The sequence below is a fragment of the Podarcis vaucheri genome (genome assembly GCF_965113315.1).
Source record: "Podarcis vaucheri genome assembly, chromosome: 5".
Taxonomy (NCBI): Eukaryota; Metazoa; Chordata; class Lepidosauria; order Squamata; family Lacertidae; genus Podarcis; species Podarcis vaucheri.
The window spans coordinates 1,528,989-1,554,598 of record NC_138763.1 but is presented as its reverse complement, the minus strand read 5'-3'; the positions used below and the strand labels follow the sequence as shown (position 1 = coordinate 1,554,598).

Below are 25,610 nucleotides of genomic sequence, written 5' to 3'. Positions count from 1 at the left end.
AGGAGGAGTGCTCACCTTCGGGTGAGACAAGGAGGTGAGTCGCCAGGGGATCAGGACCGGCCGTTATCCCAACAAAGATAAAAGGCTGCTGGACCCCACCCCAGGTTGTGGGAGCAACATTGCTGCTTGCTTCAACTGGCCTGTTACCCTGTGCCTGACCTAGCTTGGTTTCCTGCCTTGGCCCTGTTGGACTGACTCCTCGCGGAATCCTTGGATTCGGGACCGAACCTGGACCGCGTTGCTTGGGTTAACCCCCAGGCCTAGCACAGCAATGCTGCTGCCCACCCTCCATGGCGTTGGTGCCTCGCGTCCGGCTGCAGTACCTCCATCGTTGGGTCATGTCTGACCTGGTAGCAGAGAGCAGGGGGAGAATGAACAGCAGCTTCCCTGCCCCTCTCCTACCCTGAACTGTGGCACGTGGGAGGGCACCGTTTGCACCCCACCCTCCTCGGGGGCGCATCACATGCACCCGCCCCGGGCAGTACGGTCATATGCTCCTCCGCTCCCCCCCCCCCCCGCTTCTTTGGGGAGGGGTCCCTTAGCCACTGCACCCTCTGTTGGGAAGCCTCACAAGCTCTGGAATGTTCCACAAGGCAAACGCTTTGGAGTTAATTTAATCAAATTACTAGCTGTTTACTCTCGGGCGTTTGAATGGCAGCGGCTGTGTTCGGGAGATGAAGGCTTCTCAGCTGACTCATCAATCAGCCCCTCACCCCCACCTGGCAGCTCCAGCTTGAACACAGAGGAAGAAGAATGGCAAGCTCAACATCCCAGGCAGGAAGCATTGAATCAACACAAACAGAGGCTTTCAAGCCCCCTTTTGGCAGAAGCAAAGCCTCTGGCGCCGGAGTCTTCGGAGTCTGAGCTTCGGAGTCCTCCTCAGCAGAGGAGACACCACTAAAACAGTTCCTACATATGAACATAAAAGATGAACCTTCTGGATCAGGCCAGTGGGGGCCCCTCTAGTCCAGGATCCTGTTCTCACCACAGCCAACCAGCTACTTCCATGGTGTAGCTGTGATTCCTGCAGGAAGTTGGACTAGATGAAGTTTGGACTTGATATCCTCCTTTATCACTACCCTAAGGGGTCTCAAAAGGGACGTGGGTGGCGCTGTGGGTTAAACCACAGAGCCGAGGACTCTGGGCACCACAATTCAAGGACACTGACAAACTGGAACGTGTCCAGAGGAGGGCAACCAAAATGGTCAAAGGCCTGGAAACGATGCCTTATGAGGAACGGCTAAGGGAGCTGGGCATGTTTAGCCTGGAGAAGAGGAGGTTGAGGGGTGATATGATAGCCATGTTCAAATATATAAAAGGATGTCACATAAAGGAGGGAGAAAGGTTGTTTTCTGCTGCTCCAGAGAAGCGGACACGGAGCAATGGATCCAAACTACAAGAAAGAAGATTCCACCTAAACATTAGGAAGAACTTCCTGACAGTAAGAGCTGCTTGACAGTGGAATTTGCTGCCAAGGAGTGTGGTGGAGTCTCCTACTTTGGAGGTCTTTAAGCAGAGGCTTGACAACCATATGTCAGGAGTGCTCTGGTGGTGTTTCCTGCTTGGCAAGGGGTTGGACTCGATGGCCCTTGTGGTCTCTTCCAACTCTATGATTCTATGACTGTCAAAGTAGATAAATAGGTACCGCTCTGGTGGGAAGGTAAACGGCGTTTCCATGCGCTGCTCTGGTTCTCCAGAAGCGGCTTAGTCATGCTGGCCACATGACCCGGAAGCTGCACCCCGGCTCCCTCGGCCAATAAAGCGAGATGAGCACCGCAACCCCAGAGTTGGTCACAACTGGACCTAATGGTCAGGGTTCCCTTTACCTTTAAGGAGTCTCAAAGCGGCTCACAACCTCCTTTCCCTTCTTCCCCCACAACAAACACTCTGTGGGGTGAGTGGGGCTGAGAGACTTCAGAGAAGTGTGACTGGCCCAAGGTCACCCAGCAGCTGCATGTGGAGGAGCAGGGAATCGAACCCGGTTCACCAGATTATGAGTCCACTGGTCTTAACCCCTACACCACAGAGTTCCTTCCAAGCTCCAGCTCTACAACTTTTGTGATTCTGATTCCCAGCAGCTGGTGTTCCGATATAGCCTGCCCCTAGGCATGGAGGTTCTGCTATGACTGTAAATGTCCATATGGAGAGCCCTGCAGGATTTGGCCAAAGGCCCGTCCAGCCCAGGACCCTGTTCTCACAGCAGCCCGCCAGATGCCAGTTGTTCTCTTAAACAACTGTGCCCAGAAACCCGTCTCTGTGGATCATTTTTGGCACGGTTGCCACACATGGTAGCATTCTAAGCATTCTAAGCCCCTCGCTGGGCTCTGCAGCTCTTTTGCCTACAAAAGTGGAGTTTGATATCTCCAGTGGAGAATTCAAGTTTCTAGCCCTGAAGATGGCATGAACCAGACTGGGCCTGTGTGGGAAGGAACATTGTAGATCTGAACAAGACAGAGAGTTTGGGGTTTAATGATCAGAATCCGCCATAGAGAAAAGGATTCGGTAATGCAAAGGGGGAAACGGAAGCCCATTCAGATATTTTGTGCAGCTTTCTCAATTCAGCACTTCCTGGGACACCAGAAGGGGAACTTCAGAGGAAAAGTGAGAAAGAGATGTCCTGATGGAAGAAAGTGAGAAAGAGATGTCCTGGCACAAAGAAAAGTTTGTCTCCATCTCCCATTACACAACTACTCGTGAACATTCAATGAAGCTGAACATTGGAAGATTCAGGGCAGATAAAGTCCTTCTTCACGCAGCACAGAGTGGAACTATGGAACTCCCTGCCACAGGAAACAGTGATTGGTACCAAGCTAGATGGCTTTAAAGGAGGATCAGAGAGATTCACGGAGGAGGAGAGGGTGATTGATGGCTCCTGGCCAGCATGGCTCTGCCCTTCACAACTGGAGGCAGCAAGGCTTCCAAATACCAGTTTCTGGGGACCACAGAAGGGGAGAGTTCTCTTGGATCCTGCTTGGGGGGCTCTTCCCACTAGGACATCTTGTTGGCCATGGGGAGGAGAAGCTGCTGGACTAGTTGGGCCACTGGCTCTCAATTTGGCACTTCCTGGCAAAGCGGAATGTGGGCCAGCACATGGGCAAAAAGAGATGGTTCCTTTTCACCCCCCCCCAAATGCTCCGTATTGGAGTCCTTCCTCTCTAAGCAATGATCAGCGTGCCTGATCCTGTACACTGAATCAGCTGGTAAAATAAGAGGTCTCTGCACTGGCCGGGAGGTCCCTGAGGACCAAAGAAACTTCCACCAAGTTTTCTAATATTCAAAATTTGCTAATTCTCCATCGTTTCAGACCAACCTGAAAACTCCAAGGGTTGAAGCTGGGAGCTTCTTCTACATGCAAAGCAGGCACTCTTCTGCTGACCCTCCTTTGGGCTGTGAAAGGGCTGGGCTTTTTATACCCTAGAATTGTAGACTTGGAAGGGACCCCGAGGGTCATCCAGTCCAACCCCCTGCAAGGCAGGAATCTCAGCTAAAGCTTCCATGACAGATGGCCACCCAACCTCTGCTTAAACACTTCCAAGGTAGGAGAGCCCACCTTCTGAGGGAGCCTGTTACATTGTCAAAGGAAATGCCCTTTTGCAACACAGTCCCTGCCCAAGACAACTTGCTCCCTGCAGAGTGAATTGCCCTCTTAGAATCATAGAATCACAGAATCCTAGAGTTGGAAGAGACCACAAGGGCCATCGAGTCCAACCCCCTGCCAAGCAGGAAACACCATCAGAGCACTCCTGACATATGGTTGTCAAGCCTCTGCTTAAAGACCTCCAAAGTAGGAGACTCCACCACACTCCTTGGCAGCAAATTCCACTGTCGAACAGCTCTTACTGTCAGGAAGTTCTTCCTAATGTTTAGGTGGAATCTTCTTTCTTGTAGTTTGGATCCATTGCTCCGTGTCCGCTTCTCTGGAGCAGCAGAAAACAACCTTTCTCCCTCCTCTATGTGACATCCTTTTATATATTTGAACATGGCTATCATATCACCCCTTAACCTCCTCTTCTCCAGGCTAAACATGCCCAGCTCCCTTAGCCGTTCCTCATAAGGCATCGTTTCCAGGCCTTTGACCATTTTGGTTGCCCTCCTCTGGACACGTTCCAGTTTGTCAGTGTCCTTCTTGAACTGTGGTGCCCAGAACTGGACACAGTACTCCAGGTGAGGTCTGACCAGAGCAGAATACAGTGGCACTATTACTTCCCTTGATCTAGATGCTATACTCCTATTGATGCAGCCCTCTTGCAGTTTTCCAAAATCTATAAGCCGTAATTCACCCCGGTGACGGATTTATGTCTAAGCTAAACAAGCTCTAGCTTAGGGCCCCGCTCTCTTGGGGCCCCAAAATTTTTTTAAAGGAACAAAAAGCCTAGGATGTACATTTCCAAAATATAAGATAAAAAACAAATACAGTGGTACCTCGGGTTACATACGCTTCAGGTTACATATGCTTCAGGTTACAGACTCCGCTAACCCAGAAATAGTGCTTCAGATTAAGAACTTTGCTTCAGCATGAGAACAGAAATCGTGCTCCGGTGGTGCGGCAGCAGCGGGAGGCCCCATTAGCTAAAGTGGTGCTTCAGGTAAAGAACAGTTTCAGGTTAAGAACAGACCTCCGGATTGAATTTAGTACTTAACCTGAGGTACCACTGTAAAATAAAACCTACATACAGGAACAGTGTTTTGTGTTGTGTATGGACCTATGAGGTCCATCAATCACCATAGAGCATATATTCAACACAAAAATCAGCAGCAATTTGTTGTTGACAAAGGACAGCTGGACAGATAAAGGGCCCCATTACTTTCAGGTGCTGAGGGCCTCATCAAACCTCAATCTGGCCCTGATCCACCCATTAACAAACGGGCAGCTCAGCTACTACTTCCATGGTGAGGAACCTAGTTCAAACCCCAATAGCGAAGCTTTTTTTCCGCCCAGCACTTAAACTTTAAAGAGCGATTTCCTCCACCCACACTCCAGTGCCATACTCAGATGCCTCACCAGGGAACGGGGGGGGGCTCTCTGACTAAATGGCAGCTGCAAACGAGGGGGTGGACGTGGCCCTGATTCGTACATTTGAGGCCCGAGCCGGCAATTGCCAAGAAAACTCACACGTGTCTTGGGGCAGTGTGGTGTAGTGGTTAGTGGGTCAGGCTAGGGCCTGCGAGAGACCCAGGTTCATGAAATTCACTGGGATCAAATAAGGAGCAGGAGAATCGTGTGGGCTCCTTGGAGAAAAGGGCAGGACACGAATGCAACAAATAAATAGTAAAAAGAGTAGCAGAAGAAAGATCAAACTTTTCTTTTTCGTTCAGAGAAAAGGTGAGCCAGAAGAGACATCATAGAAGTTTAGAGAATTATGCTTAGCATGGAGAAAGTTGATGGGAAAAATGTCTTTCTCCCTCTCTCATAACACTCAAACTCGTGGAGATTGATGTTGGAAGATTCAGGACCGATAAAATTAATTCTTTCTTTATGAAGCATATAGTTAAACGGTGGAACTCCCTGCCACAGGAGGCAGGAATGGCCACCAATCTGGGTGGCTTTCACAGAGGATTAGACAAATTCATGGAGGAGGAGAGGGCTATCGATATCTACCAGCCACGATGACTCCACAGTCAGAGGCAGAAATGCTTCTGAATTGGTGGAAGCCATGGGGGTGGCGCTATGGGTTAAACCACAGAGCCTAGGACTTGCCGTTCGGAAGGTCAGCGGTTCGAATCCCCGTGATGGGGTGAGCTCCCGTTGCTCGGTCCCAGCTCCTGCCAACCTAGCAGTTCAAAAGCATGTCAAAGTGCAAGAAGATCAATAGGTACCGCTCCTGCGGGAAGGTAAACGGTGTTTCCGTGCGCTGCTCTGGTTCGCCAGAAGCGGCTTAGTCATGCTGGCCACATGACCTGGAAGCTGTACGCCGGCTCCCTCGGCCAATAAAGCGAGAAGAGCACCGCAACCCCAGATTCAGCCATGACTGGACCTAACGGTCAGAGGTCCCTTTACCTTTTTCCAGGAGGGGAGAGTTGCTCTTGTGCTCAGATCCTGTTTGTGGTTTTCCCACAGGCGTCTGGTTGGCCCCTGTGAGAACAGGATCCTGGGCTAGATGGATCATGGGCCTGATCCTGCAGGCCCCGCGTATGTCCTTAATCTACCTTCTTATTTATGCATGTTATGTTTCAACAACTAAAGCATCACCTGACACCATTTTCGTTTTCCCTAAGCAGTGTGAAACGTGGTTGCAAAAGCGATAAAACCAGTTACAATTAACCCTTTTAACCAGCTGAAAACGACCCTCCTGGCTGATGTTCCTCTGCCCAGTCCTGCATCTCTCGCTAGCGCTGCAGTCGTGATGAGGCAGAGCACCTTTAGTGACAGGGCCTGTCGCATTAAGGACAGCCAGAACTCTCCGCCTCTCCATCAGATGCAGGAGCTGGCTTGCAGGAGTGGATGTTTGCAGGCGACCTGCAGCTCGCAGCCAGATGCAACATGGCGAAAATGAAAGAAGAGGCGGAACTGACACACAAATAGAGTCTGCGGGAGACAGGCAGTCCCAAGGCTGCCCTGGTTTCGCAAAGCTGCGGTGAACTGTCATCTTTGATCTCCAGTGTGGAGACTATTGTTCAGCTGGTGTGGGCAATTATCACAAGCCCATCTGGCGTTGAATCCTAAACAGTTTGCTTTCCATCACTGGTGGGGGGGGGGAATGGGGATATATTCAGAGGCTTGGGAATGGTAAGTGAAAGAAAGAAAGAAAGAAAGAAAGAAAGAAAGAAAGAAAGAAAGAACTTTGGAATATCTCCCTATATAATAAAAAGGTAAGGTGTCGTCATGCTCTGCAGTCTGCAGAGTGAGGTATGGCTGGCAGGCCCAGGCGAGCTGTTTAACGGAGGAGGGTGTAGGGGCCCTTCAAACAGAGATTGCCCCACAGAGCACCTGCCCTCTGTTAAGAGGGGAGAGGCATGGGGTGAGAGGGGAGGGGCTTGGAGCAAGCTGTGAGAGGATGGGGGAGGGGTGAGTGAGATGGGTATGTTTAGCCTGGAGGAGTGGATAGGAGAGTCATCTTCAAATACGTACATGAAGGGCTACCCCATGGAAGATGGTTTCTGCTGCTGCTCCAGAGGGCAGGATGCAAACCAATGGATTCAAATGACAAGAAAGGAAATTCCGACAAAATATTAGGAAGAATTTTCTGATGGTGTGGTAGGATTGCAGAGTTGGAAGGGACCAGAAGGGTCAGCTAGTCCAACTCCTTGCAATGCAGGAATCTTTTGCCCAATGTGGGGCTCTAACCCATGGTTAGAGTTCTACCAACTGAGCTAGAGAGGTCTCTGTATTTATTTAAGAGCGGTTCCGTTGGAACTCCCTGCCTCTTGATACCAGGCAAGCACCTTCAATGTACTCTTTTCGGCACCTGCTAAAAACACATTTATTTAGATAAGACTATCCAAATGTTTAGAAATGGATGAGAGTTTTCCTCTGCTTTTAGAACATTCTTCTTTTAACTTTTCAAAATCCTTGAACTATTGCTGTCATTTTTTTGTACTGCTGATTCCATTGCCTTATCTTTTTTTTGTAAACCACGTTAAGTGTCTTTTTAAAATCAATCAAGCGGTGTGCAAATCAATAAGATGCAACCGAACGGGAGGCAAGGGGGGGGGCGTTGTAGGAAGTGAGTCGCCAAGGCCAGCGGGCAGAATGCGTGCCCAGCCTCCTGGCTCTGGTGCCACCAGAATTTCCTTCTTCCATTTAAAAGACTTTCTAGAACCATTTATCTGGGCTGGATCCAGCAAAAGAAGAATAGAGATGATTTCAATCACCACCCAGGACTTGGACCAGACAGGCACCTCTTGGAAAAAGCTGAGTTATCAATTGCATTAGAACAATGAAACGACCAGGGCTAGGCTGAGCTGGAACTCCCTTCCTGCCAGTCCCTGAGAGCAGCGTTCCCTAGCCCTGGCCACTGTGGGAACAAGAATAGATGGGCGACTGGCCTGATCCAGTAGCCGCTTCTCAGTTATGGGTCACAGCTCTTGGCTGAAGTCCCATTCAGCTCGTGGCAAGTTCCCTTCACACACAAGCACATACCCGCCCTCCAAAAAATAATCACTAAAAAACATGGGCTCAGCTGCGCTCTTCTTTTCCGCTTTCAGCAGCTGCGTCCCAATGTTGGCACCTAAACACGTGAGCCAAGAGCTCGCAGATCTCCGCCCTGCATTTTGCCATTTGCATTCAACATCTGTGCAGAGAAGCAGAGCAACACCCACCCACCAGATCATTTGAATTTAAGAGCCATATTCCCAGGGACTATCACTCAGATTTTGAAATGGCTGCCTGCTGTGCCTTTCTGCGAATAATACACATTAACCAAAAGGTGCTCCCCCATGCAAACATGTGCAGTCAGCCATGCGCTCCCTGGCTGAGCGCACAGCTGCTCGGCAGCAACAACACCCGTCTCTTCACTCAGGCAGGCCGGTGTGGCTCAGCCAGCCCCGAAGGAACGGAAGCACAGTGCCTTTCCCCCCTCAAGGTGGCACTTAGGGTTCTCCAATACCCACAAGAACCGTGAGAGGTAGAGGTTTGGCTGAGAGGCAGCCACTAGCCCAAGGTCATGCCAGTGGGCTTCAAGGCTGAGTGCGAGATATGAACCCTGGTCTCCCAGGTCCTCGTCTGACACTCTGACCACTACATCACACTGCTTTTCCATCTTAGTGTTTTCAAGATGCTTTGGAGCAGTCAGCTGAGCAGCCCCGAGGTTTAAAGCAGAAAGCAAAACCAGGAGCAGCAGAAGGGCTGAGTTCAAACTCTACCTCCATCACGAACCCAGTGCCCTGCCCTGCCTCCACCTGCTGCTTAGGATGAATACTGGCCTACACTGCAGGAGGGGCGGAAGTGCTGCTGGTGGCACACAGCGCACTAAGCCCTCTGAGTGCTTGGATATCTCAGTGTAAGGATGCTTACACTGACAAATGACAATGCAACGACAAACCTAGACAGCATCTTAAAAGGCAGAGGCATCACCTTGCCAACAAAGGTCCGTACAGTTAAAGTTATGGCTTTCCCAGTGTACGGAAGTGAGAGCTGGACCATAAAGAAGGCTGATCGCCGAAGAATGGATGCTTTTGAATTCTGGTGCTGGAGGAGACTCTTGAGAGTCCCATGGACTGCAAGAAGATCAAACCTCTCCATTCTGAAGGAAATCAGCCCTGAGTGCTCACTGGAAGGACAGATCCTGAAGCTGAGGCTCCAAGACTTTGGCCACCTCACGAGAAGAGAAGACTCCCTAGAAAAGACCCTGATGTTGGGAAAGATGGAGGGCACAAGGAGAAGGGGACGACAGAGGACGAGATGGTGGGACAGTGTTCTCGAAGCTACCAGCATGAGGGAGGCAGTGGAAGACAGGAGTGCCTGGCGTGCTCTGGTCCAGGGGGTCACAAAGAGCTGGACACGACTAAACGACTAAACAACATCAAAGGATACTAGCATTAGAGCTGTTGATGATATCCAAATCCATTACAACCAGAAGAGGGACACAGTGGTCTTAATCCCAGGGTCGCAGGAAGCCGCCTTATTCCAAGTCAGGCCCTGGTCCAGCTCAGTAGCACCTGCACGGACTGGCAGCAACGGCTCTCCAGGGTCTCAGACAGGAGCCTCTCTCCCAGCCCTTCCTAGAGATGTCTTTGGGGACTGATCCTGGTATCTTCTGCATGCAAGATAGATGCTCTGCCCACCCAGTTGTGGCCCTTTCCCAAAAATCCCACTCAATAGCAGCGGAACACAGAAATCATGTCTGGGATGGTGGCTTTTTCACAAGAAGAAGACAGTTCTGAAAAGTTTTGTTGCTCTGGGACAGGCTTCCCCAACCGGGTGCCCTCCGGGTCTTTTGGACTCCTTCAGAAAGCAGTGGAAACTCCTTCCTTGGAGGCTTTTAAGCAGAGGTTGGCTGGCCACCTGTCAGGGATTATTGACCCTTCCAGCTATGGTTCCATAACTCCAGTGGGCCATGCTGGCTGGGACAGATGGGAATTCATCTCGAAGGCACCAGGTTTGGGTGCCAGGGAAGACTGTTCTGAGACCAGCTCCTGAATGAGCTCTTTTGATGATGGCGGAGGAGACAACTTCACAAAGCAAAAGGGTTTTAATTCTCCAGCAACACATTTCACTCGCGAGGGATTGTTGCACGCAAACCTCCCCCCCCACACACACACACATCCGCCCGCTGCCTTCCTTGGAACTGCAGGTTTCACACATGCACACCCCCCCCCCAGCAACATCGCCCACGCTCCTGGCAGGCCGGGAACAGCTCAGCAGGAAACTGACAGAAAAAGAGAGCTGCAAATATTGCCTCCTTCCCTGGGCATGGGGGGTTGGGGTACAGAGGGGGTCTCTCTTGCACTCTCCCTGCAGGCTGACCGGCCTCCTCCTTTGCCCCCCCCCCAACCTCCACCTGCAGAACCATAAAAAGCTCTTCAGCTGAGCTGCAAAAACTCCTTGTGAAAAAAATGAGCCGCATCCTGCTCCGGCTCTTTCTCGGCCCCCGAAACAAGGCACAAAAGCTGTCTATTAAAAATTCAAGCCTGAAAGATGCTGATTAAAGAGAGAAGACTCCTTGGGCGTTTCAAGGGCTTTTCGAGTGCTTCTGAAGCCCAGTCTTTCTCCTGCCTCTCCAGGCGGAGTGCCTGGCTGACCGGCAGCCCAGCCCACCTATCCATAGCTCTGCACAAAGAGGGGGACACGAACCTTTCCCCTCCTCTGCTGAAGCTGGAAGGCAAAGCAGAGGAGCTACAGGGTGAAGAGTGGATTCAGCCAGCCAAAGTGGGAGACAAGAAAGTATTGAATCTATGCAAAGGGGCAGGGATGAGGGTCTGTATCACACACAACTCTGTGCAGAGGCAGAATTCGCAATTTGCACTCAACAGACCAAGCTGTTCTCTGGTGATCAAGCTCCATAATTAAATCAGCTCCACCATATTGGACTGCATTTTGGAGCAAGGAGTGCAAGGAGTCTGCTTTGGCTTCACCCAAGCCTTGAGCCCTTTCAAACTCCCAACTTCTCTCTCCAGGATCTACACCTGCCGCTTAAATTGATATTCAGACTGGCAAAACAAATTAAGAGAGTACGCTGAACTGGCGAGAGATTATCAGCAAGGTTACGAGACGTTACAGATGAAGAATTTATCAAAGAGTGGGACATATACACAGCCTATGTAAAAGAAGACTGTCGAAATATCGATCCATTGGCAGGAGTTTTGATTGAACTTCTGTGTGTAAGTAGGATAATTTGATAAAACTTAAAGTAAGTCAGACGACATGGAGAAAATAAAGTTAAGTGCGTATTCAAGGAATTTAATTTGGGAACTTAATGGGAAGATTGGAGGTAATGTTAAACTCAATTGCAAAATGATGCAGAAAGCAAGTATCAATTAAGGAATGAATGATTGCTTATTTTTTATTTTGCCTTTAGTATCTGTTGATCTTTTTTGTTATACAGTTTTCAATCAATAAAGCATTTAAATATATATAAAAAATAAATAAAAAAATTGATATTCAGCCACCACCAGGAGTGGAGTGACAGGCGTCCCGTCCGCAAGGGCTCCAAGTAGCAAGAGTGAGAGAGAGAAGGAGGCGAGGACTCTTCCAAAAGCCATCCGTAAGCCTCGCCCTAAAGATGTGGTGGTTCTGAGCACTGCCAAGCGAGGAACCCCAAGACCCCATACCACAGACGACACTGAGGGGCCCATGCCCTGGGCCACACTATGAGCACCACCCAACTAATATGTCCCATCAGCGCATGGGTTCACGCTTGCGCAACATAACTTCCTCCCCTCTTCCCATGCCCTTCCCAAATCTAACCCCGAGGGTTGGGGAAACCCCGACAACAGGTTTAGGGGGTGCACAGGGTTGTTCTCTAGAACAAGCATGCATCTTCACCTTAGCTGGATGCCACCAACAGCTTTAGTGTTGCTCCTCCCACCCACCCGAAAACCACTGCCACACCTCCCCCTCTCCCGAAGCTGCCATATCAGTATTGATTTTGCTTGCGCTATAAAATCATTTATATGCTGCCTTTGGGGCAAAGCCCACCCGAGGTGGCCAGCGCTATAGTTAAAAGCGCAATAAACACAAGGATCTCAAATAATTGGAATAAGGCGAAGCGGAAGCATTCGCAACAATTAAAAAGCCCAGTGACGACACTTACAAAGACTTATAAAACAGCGGGACAGAGATTTGTGCAACACGGCTCTGTAGGAAAAGCTTTTGGAAGAATGGCAGTCTGCGGCTGGGGGGCAGGAAGTGTAGGAAGCCAGGAAGAAACTTTGCAAAACAAAAGGGGGGTGGGTTGGAGAAGGTGAACATAGGACCCTCACGCCAAGCCTGCCTTAGCCGTTATCTCTAGGGGGCACCTGTGAGGAGGGGCAGGGGAATGTTTCTCACCAGCAGTGGGGATTTGCGTGCAGAACTTCCCCGATCCAATCCCTGGCATGTCCTGATAGGGCCAGGAGAGACCCCCCGCCTGGGGCCCTGGAGAGCTGCTGGTGACTCCGAGCTCGGCTGGACCAACCGGTCTGACTTAGCACCAGGCAGCTCCCTATGTTCCTATACTGCAAAAAGGGTCATTAACTTATGGCCTCTTTCATTTGCATTTTTTAATTTGCAAAGTGCTTTTACGGGCTCATCTGTCCAGCACAATCCCGCGAGTTGACTTCTGCTTCTAGGCCTGGAATGGTCTGTCCTGCAAGAGTCGCTTACTCGGCAACGGCTAGATTCCAGCACGCCAATGTCACGAGCCAAGCTGTCCAAGAATTTCCATCCAAGCCATCTCCATTCCCCCCCCCCTTTGCAAATTGGGAAATGGTAGTTCGGTGGCTGTGCAAACCATTGAAGCCCCCAGCTTCTGTCCCCTGGCAGGAATGGCCAAAGGGAGCTCAGGAGCAACACAGGCAGAGGCTCTGAAGTGTGGATGGCCTAGGCAGGGGCGTCACAAGGGGGTGGGGGTGCAGTCCACCCTGAGTGTCATGCCTAGGGGGGGTGACAAAATCCCCCTGGGAGGAAGAAGAAGAGTTTGGATTCGATATCCCGCTTTATCACTACTCTAAGGAGTCTCAAAGTGGCTAACATTCCCCTTTCCCTTCCTCCCCCACAACAAACACTCTGTGAGGTGAGTGGGGCTGAGAGACTTCAGAGAAGTGTGACTGGCCCAAGGTCACCCAGCAGCTGCAGGTGGAGGAGCGGGGAATCGAACCCGGTTCACCAGATTACGAGTCCACTGCTCTTAACCACTACACCACGCTCGGCGTGGGGGCACTCACACACTCAGTGGGCAGATTTCCGCGATTGGCAAAATTGTTGTCGTGAAAGTCCACCTGCTGATTGCGCAAATATGCCTGGTAATCAGCCTGGCACCCCCCCCCCCCAGTGGGTGGTGTTCACACACCCCAGGTGGTTTTATGCTATCATCGGTCGGACTTTCGGTCGGTGGGCATATCTGTTTTGCAGCCAACCACCCTAAAAAAAAAGCTGAACAACTTTGGGCAATGTACCCAAAAATTGCAATGTGGGGGGGTGTGACAAAAACTTTCCGCACGGGTACCACCTGACCCTGCTTTGCCTCTGGGCCTAGGTGGGCCAATAGGGCTGCTTCACATCACCTTAAGGCTGCACCTTGAGGCTGCCAGAAAGGATGTTTTGCCCTCCCACTGCCCCCTCCCAAAGTGTGTTTCTAAGGAAGTGCAAAACTTCCAGACCCAACTTGCTTGGATGGAAATTCTTGGACAGTTTGGCTTTCCACCTTGCAAGGTGGAAAAGAGACTCTGCAAAGCAAACTATCCTACAGGGCTGACAATTCCAGACCCAAAGGGCGGATCTTGAAAAGGCAAGCTACATCGTTCAGTTCAATATCTGGCTGAGGTGGGCTGTGCAAAGCCAGCAATTCCCCCTTCCTCTTGGGTACTTTAATAAAAAAAGGAACAAACTTTGGAAGTCTAGCAGGGCAGAGAGTAAGCCATCGTTAGGCGGCCCTCAGGTAACTGTGTGCCCTCTCTGTGCTTGGCAGGGATGTGTCTCTGAGCATGCACAGAGTGCATGCCATTTCCAAAGGAATCAAAGGTCGCTCTTAGCCACCAAAGTTTAGACAGTATGGCTGACGGATCTGAAGCTTCTCAGCTCTTGGTTTAAACGGGACTGGTAAGGAGGCCATACTGGGCATGATCCCGGACCTCACCCAGGAATCTCACTGCCCACAGCGGCCAGGGCAGTAGTCACAGCTCAGGTGCAGCAGCAGACTGCCTGCCACTCCACCAATTGATCAGCTACCTTTTCATCATATATTGACTTTGCTCCATCTGCTCCTTGCAGGCAGGGTGGGGCCACACAAACAAGCACCCACCTTTCAGGGGCAGAGCGCCTGCCTTGCCTAGAGGAGTCCCGGGCTCAGTTCCCCAGTTGGGAAGTCTCCCTTGGGATATCCTGGCCAGCTGCTGCCAGTCAGTGTAGACAACACTTAGCTAGATCAGTGGCTCTCATTGTGGGGGCATCCCTGTATCAGCTTCATCAGTTCTGCTGATTTAATTGAACTCAATGGCTAGAATCAGATTTTGAATAAATGTGCAATTAACTGCCGCTGTCTCAAATTGCATTGTGTCACATTAGTGGGTCGTGCAAACCGCCGCTCTGAAATAATGCTTTTTCAATAGGGTACAGTAGGGGGCACTGGGGGTGAGTTTATAGGTCCAAGGGTCCCCCCCCCCTAAGCTAGGTGGAGCACCAGTCTGACTCGGTATAACGACTGTTGGGTGAGTGAGAGAGAGCACTCGGTTAGTGCTTGAATTTGGCCAGACACGGCAGATATGAATTTCAGACAGCTCGGGGAAGTAAGCCAAGCTACATGCCAGTAGATTGTGTGTGGGGAGAGAGAGAGAGAGAGAGAGAAGGGCCTCCCGACAGTTGAATCCCAAAAGGGTGCTGAGAGAGACTGGCTGCTGCCTATTCCAATAAGACGATTCACAAGTTCCTGAAATGATGTATCTGCAGACAGCGTGGTTAGAGGGTTGGACTAGGAACTGGGAGACCAGGGTTCTCCCTGGGTGATCTTGGGCCAGTCACTGGCTCTCAGCCTAGCCTACCTCTATGAAGAGAGGCGGCAACGTTTGGGACTTCTTCATTTAGAGAAAAGGCAAGGAAGAGGCGACAGGGCAGTTTATGAAATTGTGCCTGGCCTGGAGAAAGCGGGGAGAGAAAAAGCTCTTCTCCATCTCTCTAGAGCTTGTGGATCTCCAGGGAAGCTGAATGGCGGAAGGTTAAGGCAGATAAAGGAAAACCCTTCATCACAGAATTAAACTATGGAACTCCCTGCCACAGGAGGCAGTGATGGCCAGAAACTTGGATGGCTTTAAGAGAGGAACAGGCACATTCACAAAGGAGAGGGCTATTAATTGGTACAAGCAATGAGGAGAGGGCTCTCATGCTTGAATCCTGCTTGCGGGTTTTCCCTTTGGGCGTCCGGTTGGCCCCTGTAAGAACAGGATGATGGACTGGATGAGCCAAGGGCCCGATCCAGCACAGGCTCTTGCCTAACTCCTTATGTTCTGTGGAGCACAGATTCCTTGTGAAATGGGAAGCAGAGGCGTGCGCATGCAAAGAGCTGGAGAATGTGTTCTTCCTACTCCCTGTGCGCTGTAGACATCCTCCTTCTCTGTTACATAAGGACAAATTCATTAGTGGAGGCCTGTAATGTCTGGTTCCGTCCACAGGGAAGAGTGCTGGGATGTCGGAGCCACGCTAGAAGCTCAGTGTGCAAACCCCTTTTCCAGCTCTTCACAAGATGTGCTTTCTGGGCTGACTTGAGCACCAGTGTCCATTTCAATGCAACATCCCATTGCTCTGTCACACAGAGAGGAGCATCAGTAGTAGCACAGCTGGGGAAACCAGTGGCCAGAGCAAATCCTGTGCATCGGCGGCTTTCCTTTTGAACCACTTGGCAGAGCTGAGGCTCTTGAGAGCAAGGAGGCAAACCTTTGGTGCCAATGGGCACGATTCGGGGAATGTGTCCTGTTCAAATCCGATTGACATGCAAGAGGAAGAAGGGACAGTGGATATTAGCATGTAAAAAAAAAAGTCCATTTTCGGGGGGAGGGTGTTATAAAGTCAGCCACATTTTGCTGCCACAGATCTGCCTGGGGTTAAAAACACCTGATAAAACTTTGGATCATCTATCAGGCTCCAGTCACTGAATGTGTGTTAAAAATCTGACATCTGGGAGCACAAAACACTATGGGTGTCTTTCAACTAAGGTTTACAGTGGTACTTCGGTTTAAGAACAGTCCTGTTTACAAATGATTTGGTTTAATAGCTCTGCAAAACCGGAGTAGTGTCCCAGTTTGAGAACTTTACCTCGGTCTAAGAATGGAATCCAAACGGTTGAAGGGCACCAGCAGCGGGAGGCCTCATTTGGGAAAGCACACCTCGGTTTGAGAACAGTTTTGGTTTAAGAACAGACTTCTGGAACGGAGTCTCCCTGGGGAGAGCATCCCACAAGTGGGGAGCCACCACAGAAAAGGCCCCTTCTCCTGCTGCTGCCACCCTCCGGAAGGGAGGGCGATGAAGATGGGCCTCCGGTGATAATTGCAGGCCCGGGTCAGTTCCGCACACTTGACCCAAGTACCTGTGAGCATTACAGCTAGAAGAGAACGGATTTTGCTCCCTGTGGTTCAAAGCATATACGGACTGGGAGGAAATAAGGATCCTACACCTTTTAGTTACTGTAAGAGCAGAACCAGAAGGGGGGGCAGGACTTGCTGGAAACCACCTGAATCCAGAATAAAAGGCTGCAATGTGGGACAATTAATCCGGGAACTGTTATGCAAATGCAGCAAGGGAAAAAATTAAAAGGGAAAAGCTTTCAAAATATGAAGAAAAGTGGGGGGGGGGGGAGAGGCAGCCCTGAGCCTGGGAGAAATTCAGGGATCAATCTACCACCAATGATCTGACTTATTATATGTTGAAATTGCTTATCATGTGTTGGGGGGGGGACTACATTTCAAAGTCCTTTATAAGCTACCTTTGAAGGATCCGTATTCTGACAGACAGGCTGCAAATAATAATTGTAACAAGCTGCACAATATCCACAGACATCCCTGCTGTGGTGCTGCCTATGAGGGAGCGCTCTGCACTTGTGCAGGAGAACTCTTGCCACCCTCCCTACCTCAGACGCTGCAGGCCTGGCTCCTAGTATTGAAAATCAACACCAGGGAAACACAGCCCCTGGGTCTGCCTTCTAAATGGGGGTTTGCAGTTCTTAAGTGGCACTCTGCACGCGCTCAGTTTATTTGCTTTTCGTCACAATGGCAACAGGAGGGGGCAGCCTAAGCCTGAATTCCAGTTGGTGTGGGGCAAAGAGCAAGAGACGGCTCGTCAAGCCCTGCTACGGGCACCCCAGAGGCATTCAGCTGAACCCTGTGGCAGGACTAATGGCCCCACCTTAGTCGCAGTCAGAGTGGCATCAAAATGTAAAAGCTTCGTATGTGGCAGCTAGGTCTATAAATGCCTAGTAGCTCTGGTGGATAAACAGAGCTCCAGGTTTAGGGGCAGTCTACCTGGGTTGCCGATCTGTCGAGGTGGAGCTGGACAGCACCCTGCGAGGAACCAGGCGCTGAGCTAAGAGGACTCACGGCCTGGACTGCTCCGTCTGGGCTCTCCAAACAAGGGAGGCACTCTGCACATGCCCCGAGGCCCCCCTGCAAGGGCAATCCCCGGGAGCACCCGCACTCCCTCAGCACACGGCCAGGGTCGCTGCTTCTGGGTCTGGCCCCCCAGGGCGTCCCCCTGGCGCGCGCGCGCCCGCCCGCGGCAGCTACTGACCTGGTCTCCGCCGGACGTGCCTCTTCCTGCCGCTGCAGAAGCGGACCTTGCTGAAGACGCCCAAGACGTGCCTCTCGCAGAGGGAGCGGCCGTCCTTGCTGGGGCTGGAGCGGCGCTTGGAGGCGGACACGCGGTCGCTGTTGGACTCGCGGGCCTGCCGCTTCTGCCGGATCAGCGAGCTGGCGATGGCCGCGGCCATGGCCGGACGGGGCGGGCGGCGGCGGCGGCAGCAGTCACAGGCCGCTAGCCCTCATCGCCCGCTCGACGGCTCCCCATCTTCGGCGCAAGCCCCCCACCCCGAAAGTCCGGGCCCCCAGCAGAGACCCCCTGCTCCTCTCCGCCTCCCCCCCAGCCCAGAGGCTGGGGGGAAAAGACGCCTCGGCTCGCCTCCCTCCCGCGCTGCCTCCGCTCGGGGGAAGGTCCGACGGCAGGGGCTCTCCGTCGGCAGGCTGGCCAGGCGCCTTGTCCAGGGCCCCGGCGCCCCTCCGGAACCTCGCGCCTCTCCAGATGCGAGCCCCGCAACAGCTGGCCGCTCCAGGGCCCGCGCGGCTTTGGCACGAAGGGACGGTCCTCGTTGCGAAGCGAGCGAGAGAAAGGGATACAAAACCCGGCTGGCAAATGTTGGGCGTGGAGCGGGGGGAGGAGTGGAGGTTCTCCAGAGCCCTGCCTCAGTATCCCCCCGCGGGTCCCGAGGCCCAGCGGTGCATCACGAGGAGGAGGAGGAATGTGGGTCCGACGGGGCGGCTGCGGCTGCCGCTGCTCCCTCCGATGCTCTGGCCGCCTCGGCGCGGGGGTCTCCGGCGTCGGAGCCTCGCGGGGATCTCATTTCTGAGCTGCCGGACCCCAGAGGCGCCGGCGGAGCCCCCCTCATGGCCCCCGCTCCGTCCGGGACCCGTCCGGCGAGGCCTTTCGCAGTGTCGACGTCGGCTGGGAAGACGAAAGAGGCGCCGTCTGTCTCCACGCTCGGGGACCGCGCGGAGGGCGGGCGGAGGAGGGGGGGCGAAGGCGGGCTCTCTCAGGCTCCCGCCCCCCGTCGCCGCCGCCTCCTCCTCCTCTCCGTCGGCGGCGGCGCTGCAGCTGCCTCGTGGCCCCCGCTGCGGCCCGCCGGTCCCCGGGCCAGCCACATAGCTCCGCTACGGCCTCGCTCAGCTTCTCCGGCGGCCCATGGCGCCACGAGGGACCCGGGGGCGGCGAAGCCCCCTTCCTCCTCTTCTTCTGGGCTGCCCGGGAGCCGCCCCCACCGGCGAGGCGCTCAGGGGCCGCCCGGGGGCCGGACAGCAGCCGCGGCCGCCCGGGCTGCCATCTCCCCTCCCCGAGGAGGCGGTTTCGCGGCGGGTCCTGCGGTCCCGACCCGGCGGAGCAGCGGCGGGCAGGGGAATGGGAGCCTCTTCGGAGGCAGCCGGCGGCGGCACCAGCAGCCTCGCCTCCCTCCCCGCTTCTACGCAATCCTACGTGACCGAGGTTCGGATGAGAGGCTCGCCCGGGCGGAGGAGAGACCACTGCGGGCGCCGCTGATTCGACGGCTCGCCGGGGGGACAGCAGGAGGGGCTCGCTGGCTGGCTGGCTCGCAGCCCCGGCACCTCTTTCCCCCGCGCTGCTCCGAGGAGGATGCGCTCGGCGCTCGCCAACGCGGGAGGCTGACCAACGCATCGAGGACTGGGGGGGGGGGAATCCCAGGCCCCGCAACGGACTGCGGGGCTGGACCCCTGGAGCGGAGCCAGGAGGCGATAAGAGCATCCGAAGAGCTTGCAGGATGAGGCCAGTGGCATCTCACAGCGGCTGAAACCACCAGCGGCGGCAGCAGCTGCTCTCCTCTCGCCTCCTGCGGTTTCTGGCAACTGGTGTTGAGAAGCCTTGCTGCCGCCTTCAATTTTTGACAATGTCGCCGGCCATTAAAAAACAAGGGGTGGGGGGGGGGTCGCTGGGTTTGAGGTGCCTTGAAAAGGCGACGACCCACCTGCTGGTTGCAGAGAATGGAGCCTCCCCACCCAGGGGCAGTCTACCTCTGAATGGGGTTCTTGCAAAAGGGGAGGGCTGTTTCTTTCAGGCCGCTTGCTGGAAGCTACAGGAGGGGAGAGTTGTGCTCTTTGTGCTCCGATCCTGCTTGCGGGTTTCTCATTGGGGCGTCTGTGAGAACAGGAGGCTGGACTCCAGGTGGGCCATTGGCCTGATCCAGGAAATTCTGATGTCCCTCCTCAGGGATGCTGCCCCTCTGCAGCCTCCCAGAGTTTACTCTGCCCCCTTCCTTAAGGAGATTAATCTGGGGAAACAGGATGCGCCGCCTAGGGAATCAACCCTGCGGGGGGGGGGGGTCGCTCACCACCCTTATAAATGCTTCTGTCCTTTGTGTGTGGCTTGTTGAAGCTGCCTCACTGGTGACACTCTGCAGGTGCCTAGGAGCACACACCCCTGACATGCTCAAGCGTGCAAGCACAAGCGCCCACGGATGTTCAGAGGCACGCTTTTCATGCTAGGCCCCCAAAGGGGACTTTCACACAATTACTGAAGCCCCCCCCCCTTCTAACTGTATGTGGACCAATGAACAGGGCACGGGGAAAGGATTGCTTTGAAAAGTACCGTATTTTTCGCTCTATAGGACGCACCCAACCATAGGACGCACCTAGTTTTAGAGGGGGAGAACAAGGAAAAAAAATTCTCCCCCTCTCTGCTCAGCGCCCCTTCAGCGAAGCGGCAGGAGAAACAGAGCCCCTTCCATTTCTCCTCCCGCTTAGCTGAAGGGGCGCTGCGCAGCTCTCCCTCTCTGCTGAAGCCAGGAGAGTCTTGCTCTCCTGGCTTCAGCTAAAGGAACCCGAAGCCTTAGGAGTGCAGCGCGAGTTCCCACTGCGCTCCAAAAGCTATCCCTGAAGCCTCTCTCTCTAGGCTTCAGCGAAAGCAATGCAAAGCCTACGGAGTGCAGAGGCCTCGCGTTGCTATCGCTGAAGGCAAGGAGCCTGCATTTGCTCCATAGGACGCACACACATTTCCCCTTCATTTTTGGAGGGGGTAAAGTGCGTCCTATAGAGCGAAAAATACGGTAATTTTATGACCTGTTCCAGCACATTTAGGTTGCTTTACAGGCCCTGCGAATGGAAGGACTGGTTTTCAGCATCACTTGAGTGACAGCCAAGCCCTGACTTGGTATTTGAGAATGGAGTCGTCTTACTGAATCGCCCCAGTGGGGGCTCATCTCAGTCCAGAACGCTGCTGCTTCGTAAAAGGGTATAAGAACATAAGAACAGCCCGGCAGGATCAGGCCAATGGGGGCCCCCTAGTTCAGAATCCTGTTCTCACAGGGGCCAAGCAGATGCGGCAATGGGAAATTTGCAAGCAGGATTAACTCTTCCCTCCTGTGGTTTCAGGCAACTGGGATTCAGAAGCACAGTGAATTTGTCAAATCTTTTAAAGCCATCCAGGTTCATGAACATCACTGCCTCCTGTGGCAAGGAGTTCCACACTTTAACTGTACTGCTTTCTTGCGTCTTTCCTGAATCTCCCAACATTCGACTACACTGGAGGTCAATGAGTTCTAGGGTTTGCAAAGAAATATTTTTTTTAAAAACACAACTATCCACTTTCCCTGTGCTTTGCATTATTTCACAAACGTCTGTCGTGTTCCCTCTTCCCTTCCTTCCCTCTAAACTGTTGTGTGTGTGCTGCTACCAGGGTGGCACAGAAGGGAGTTGTGAGGCTACCGTTTGACTGGTCATTACAACTCCTCTCTCTCCCCTGAGCCGCTGCAGCCCAGTTCGTATCTGATTTCACCACCCTAAACCGATAAAAGCTACGTCTGCATTATTTATCCATTTTCCTCTGCTGGGTTAAGTTGCTGTGAGGCAGGAGGGGATTGGGTGAAGTGCAAAGCATGAGAAGGGAGGCTGTGGGGTAGATCCTGGTTGACTGGAGCCCAGAGGGGGGAAAGGAAACATGTGCCATGGAGATGGGAAAGTGAGCAGAAAAATAACATAGCCATCAAGAGCAGGACCTCCATCGTTCCACCCTGAGGTCCCCTGCAGAAGGTCAAGGCCAGGCAGGAAGCAGGCTGTAGAAAAGCCATGCCTGCCCCTCTTCCCAGGTGCTGTGTTCAGTTCTGCTCATCTCCCTCACCTCAGAAAGGATGTAGCAGAGTTGGAAAAGTTTCAGAGTAAGGCAACCAAGGGTGGTGCTGTGGGTTAAACCACAGAGCCTAGAACTTGCCGATCAGAAGGTCGGCTGTTCGAATCCCCGCAACGGGGTGAGCTCCAGTTGCTCGGTCCCAGCTCCTGCCAACCTAGCAGTTCTAAAGCACGTCAAAGTGCAAGTAGATAAATAGGTATCGCTCCAGCAGAAGGTAAACGGCATTTCCGTGCGCTGCTCTGGTTTCCCAGAAGCAGCTTAGTCCTGCTGGCCACATGACCCGGAAGCTGTATGCCAGCTCCCTTGCCCAGTAAAGCGAGATGAGCGCAGCAACCCCAGAGTCGGCCACGACTGGACTTAATGGTCAGGGGTCCCTTTACCTTTACTAGGGCAACATAAACAGTCAAGGGGATGGAGCCCCTCCCCTATGAGGAAAAGCTTCCCCATTTGGGACCTCTTAGTTCAGAGAAAAGGCAGAAAGAGGCGATAGGACAGAAGTTTACAAAACTGCACAAGGCAAGGAGGAAGCGGAGAGGGAAAATGCTTCCGCCCTCTCTTGGAACACTCGAATTCGTGGGCATCGAATGAACGCCGGAAAAACCCAGGACAGAGAAAAGAAAGGACTTATTCAGGCAGCTCATAGTTAGACTGTGGAACTCCCTGCCACTGTAGGCCCTGATGGCCACCAACCAAGATGGCTTTAAAAGTGGATTAGACAAATTCGTGGAGATGGCTGCAGATGGCCCCTAGCCAGAAATGCTTCTGAATGCCAATTGCTGGGAACTGCAGGAGGGGAAAGTTCCTCTTGCGCTCAAATCCTGCTTGTCGGTTTCCCAGGTTGGCCCCTGTGAGAGCAGGATGCTGGACTAGAGGGGGCCCCTTTGGCCTGGCCCAGCAGACATGTTCTCAGCCATTGACCTGCTAGTCTCACATCAAGAAGGAGGGACGACTGCTGCCTGTCTCTCTCAGCCTCAAGCCTTCTCCACCCTTTGTCTTACAGCAGCCCTGTCCTACCTCAGAAGGTTGTTGTGAGGAGCGCTGCTATAAATGGCATGTGAGGTGCTCTGAGCACTCCAAAGGGCCGTGCAAATGCAAATGTTTTTATGGCTTTGTGATCTGTATTGACAGTATCCACAAACGACACGTTCCAGGCCAAAAGGCATGATTAACCTCACAAATGAAAGTTCCCTAACTTTGCTAATGGCCAATCTGCAATTTAATTTAAGTGCTTGTTTCTCCGCCTGATTTATGAGCCTGCCCCGTCATCAAGACCATTCCAGCAGCGTAAAACACACAATAAAAATTACAGATACCAACATTTTCAGCAACGCAAAACAAAGAACATTTATAAAAGCTGGGGGAAAGTCAATCTCTCCCAGAGCCACAGCTCAGTGGCAGGACACACACACTGCTTGCAGAAGAACCCAGGTGAAATTCCTCATGGCATCTCTGGGCAGGGCTAGGAAAGGCTCCCCCTCTGGTACCCTGGAGAGATGCTACCAGCCAGTGCAGACAATACTGAGCTAAATGGACCAACAGTCTGACTTTGTACGAGACGGCTTCCTCTGTTCCTAGTCTCAACTGGCAGACTAGCTTAAAGGTAAAGGTAAAGGGACTCCTGACCATTAGGTCCAGTCGTGGCCGACTCTGGGGTTGCAGCGCTCATCTCGCTTTACTGACCGAGGGAGCCGGCATACAGCTTCCAGGTCATGTGGCCAGCAGGACTAAGCCGCTTCTGGCGAACCAGAGCAGCGCACGGAAACACCGTTTACCTTCCTGCTGGAGCGGTACCTATTTATCTACTTGCACTTTGACGTGCTTTCAATCTGCTAGGTTGGCAGGAGCTGGGACAGAGCAACGGGAGCTCACCCCGTCGCGGGGATTCGAACTGCCAACCTTCTGATCAGCAAGTCCTAGGCTCTGTGGTTTAACCCACAGCGCCACCCGCGTCCCTGGCAGACTAGCTTAGGTTCTCCTTAAAAGCCTGGGCAAAGAGATGCCTCTGTAACTGGTGTGAAAACATAGTCCACAGTAGCATCAGACACAGGTCAGTCCAAAGATAGGAGCCACCATGGAGAAGACCCTGTCAGGCCCATATTTGGGCCTTTATATGTCCACAGCTTGGCTTGGGCTCAGAAATACATTTGCAAGCAGTGCAGGATCTTTGGAGCTGCTGTACAACAGTTGCCAAATCTGCGAGGCTGCATGCATTGTCCCTGTTGTTCCAACTGTACTTTTGGAAATCTCTTTTTTAAAAAAATATATGCAAAAGTTCTTCTTGTTTGTTTACTAAAGTCGCACTTTTGTGCAAATCCGGAGATCTTTGCAGAGAGGCTGTCAGTGACAGGGAAGAGCCTGCTAATGGGCAAAGTGGGGAATAGTCCTGCCAAGATTTTGACACCCCCACCCCCATTAAAAAAAACCTCTCCAAAACCATGGTTCAGTCTTCTTCCTCTCAGCCCCAATGCTACCAATACATTTTCAGTGGCTAAGAAGCTCAATAGATGTTTATGCCAATCACCTCTGCTTAAAAAGTAAAGGTAAAGGGACCCCTGGCCATTAGGTCCAGTCGTGACCGACTCTGGGGTTGCAGCACTCATCTCTCTTTATTGGCCGAGGGAGCTGGCGTACATGTGGCCAGCATGACTAAGCCGCTTCTGGCGAAGCAGAGCAGCGCATGGAAACACTGTTTACCTTCCGGCCAGAGCGGTACCTGTTTATCTACTTGCACTTTGACATGCTTTCGAACTGCTAGGTGGGCAGGAGCAGGGACCGAGCAATGGGAGCTCACCCCGTCATGGGGATTCAAACCGCCGACTGACCTTTTGATCAGCAAGTCCTAGGCTCTGTGGTTTAACCCACAGCGCCACCCGCGCCCCTTGACCTCTGCTTAAAGGTAAAGGTAAAGGTACCCCTGCCCGAACGGGCCAGTCTTGACAGACTCTGGGGTTTGTGCGCCCATCTCACATCTATAGGCCGGGGGCCAGCGCTGTCCACAGACACTTCCGGGTCACGTGGCCAGCGTGACAAAGCTGCATCTGGCGAGCCAGCGCAGCACACGGAACGCCGTTTACCTTCCCGCTGGTAAGTGGTACCTATTTATCTACTTGCACCCGGGGGTGCTTTCGAACTGCTAGGTTGGCAGGCGCTGGGACCGAGCAGCGGGAGCGCACCCCGCCGCGGGGATTCGAACCGCCGACCTTTCGATCGGCAAGCCCTAGGCGCTGAGGCTTTAACCCACAGCGCCACCCGCATCCACTCTGCTTAGCCAGTCTGCTTAGCCAGTCATAAATATCACAAGCCACAAATATTTAAAAAACAAAGACTTGAAAAAACCAAATGAGGAACTATCTGGTATAGAAAGGGCTTGGAATAAGGCAGGAGCAGGGCTTGCCCTTTCCTCAAACTTATTCTCTCTCAGATGCTAAACCAGGACAAACCTCAAAAGCACAGGAAATGAATTCAGGAGGTTCGGACAGCCTTATGACCACCCATCCTTATACAGTGCTCATAAGAGTCTTGCTCTTTCTGAAGGTGTTGGGGACGCTTAGCCTGGAGAAGAGAAGACCGACAGGAGATTTTACAGCCGTCTTCAAATATCTGAAGGGCTGCCCCATGGATGGCGGAACCAGCTTCTTTCCCCCTGATC

General features: G+C 52.7%; 2 protein-coding genes across 4 annotated transcripts in view; one reads left to right on the top strand and one right to left on the bottom strand.

Moving 5' to 3' along the window:
* The window catches only part of LOC309533042 (MAM and LDL-receptor class A domain-containing protein 1-like), a 383,106-nt gene that overhangs the window by 46,380 nt on the left and 311,116 nt on the right, over positions 1-25,610 (top strand). The gene's annotated exons all lie outside the window — the stretch shown is intronic.
* FGF12 (fibroblast growth factor 12) overlaps positions 1-25,610 on the bottom strand; it is a 239,911-nt gene that overhangs the window by 77,023 nt on the left and 137,278 nt on the right. Inside the window, exon 1 of one of the 3 annotated variants that reach the window (XM_082224573.1) lies at positions 17,849-18,124. The exons of the other annotated variants lie outside the window; for them this stretch is intronic. Coding sequence (XP_082080699.1) covers positions 17,849-18,047 — 199 coding nt within the window. The 5' untranslated portion in view covers positions 18,048-18,124. Of the gene's footprint in view, positions 1-17,848; positions 18,125-25,610 lie in introns of those variants that run through there. 3 annotated transcript variants of the gene reach the window in all.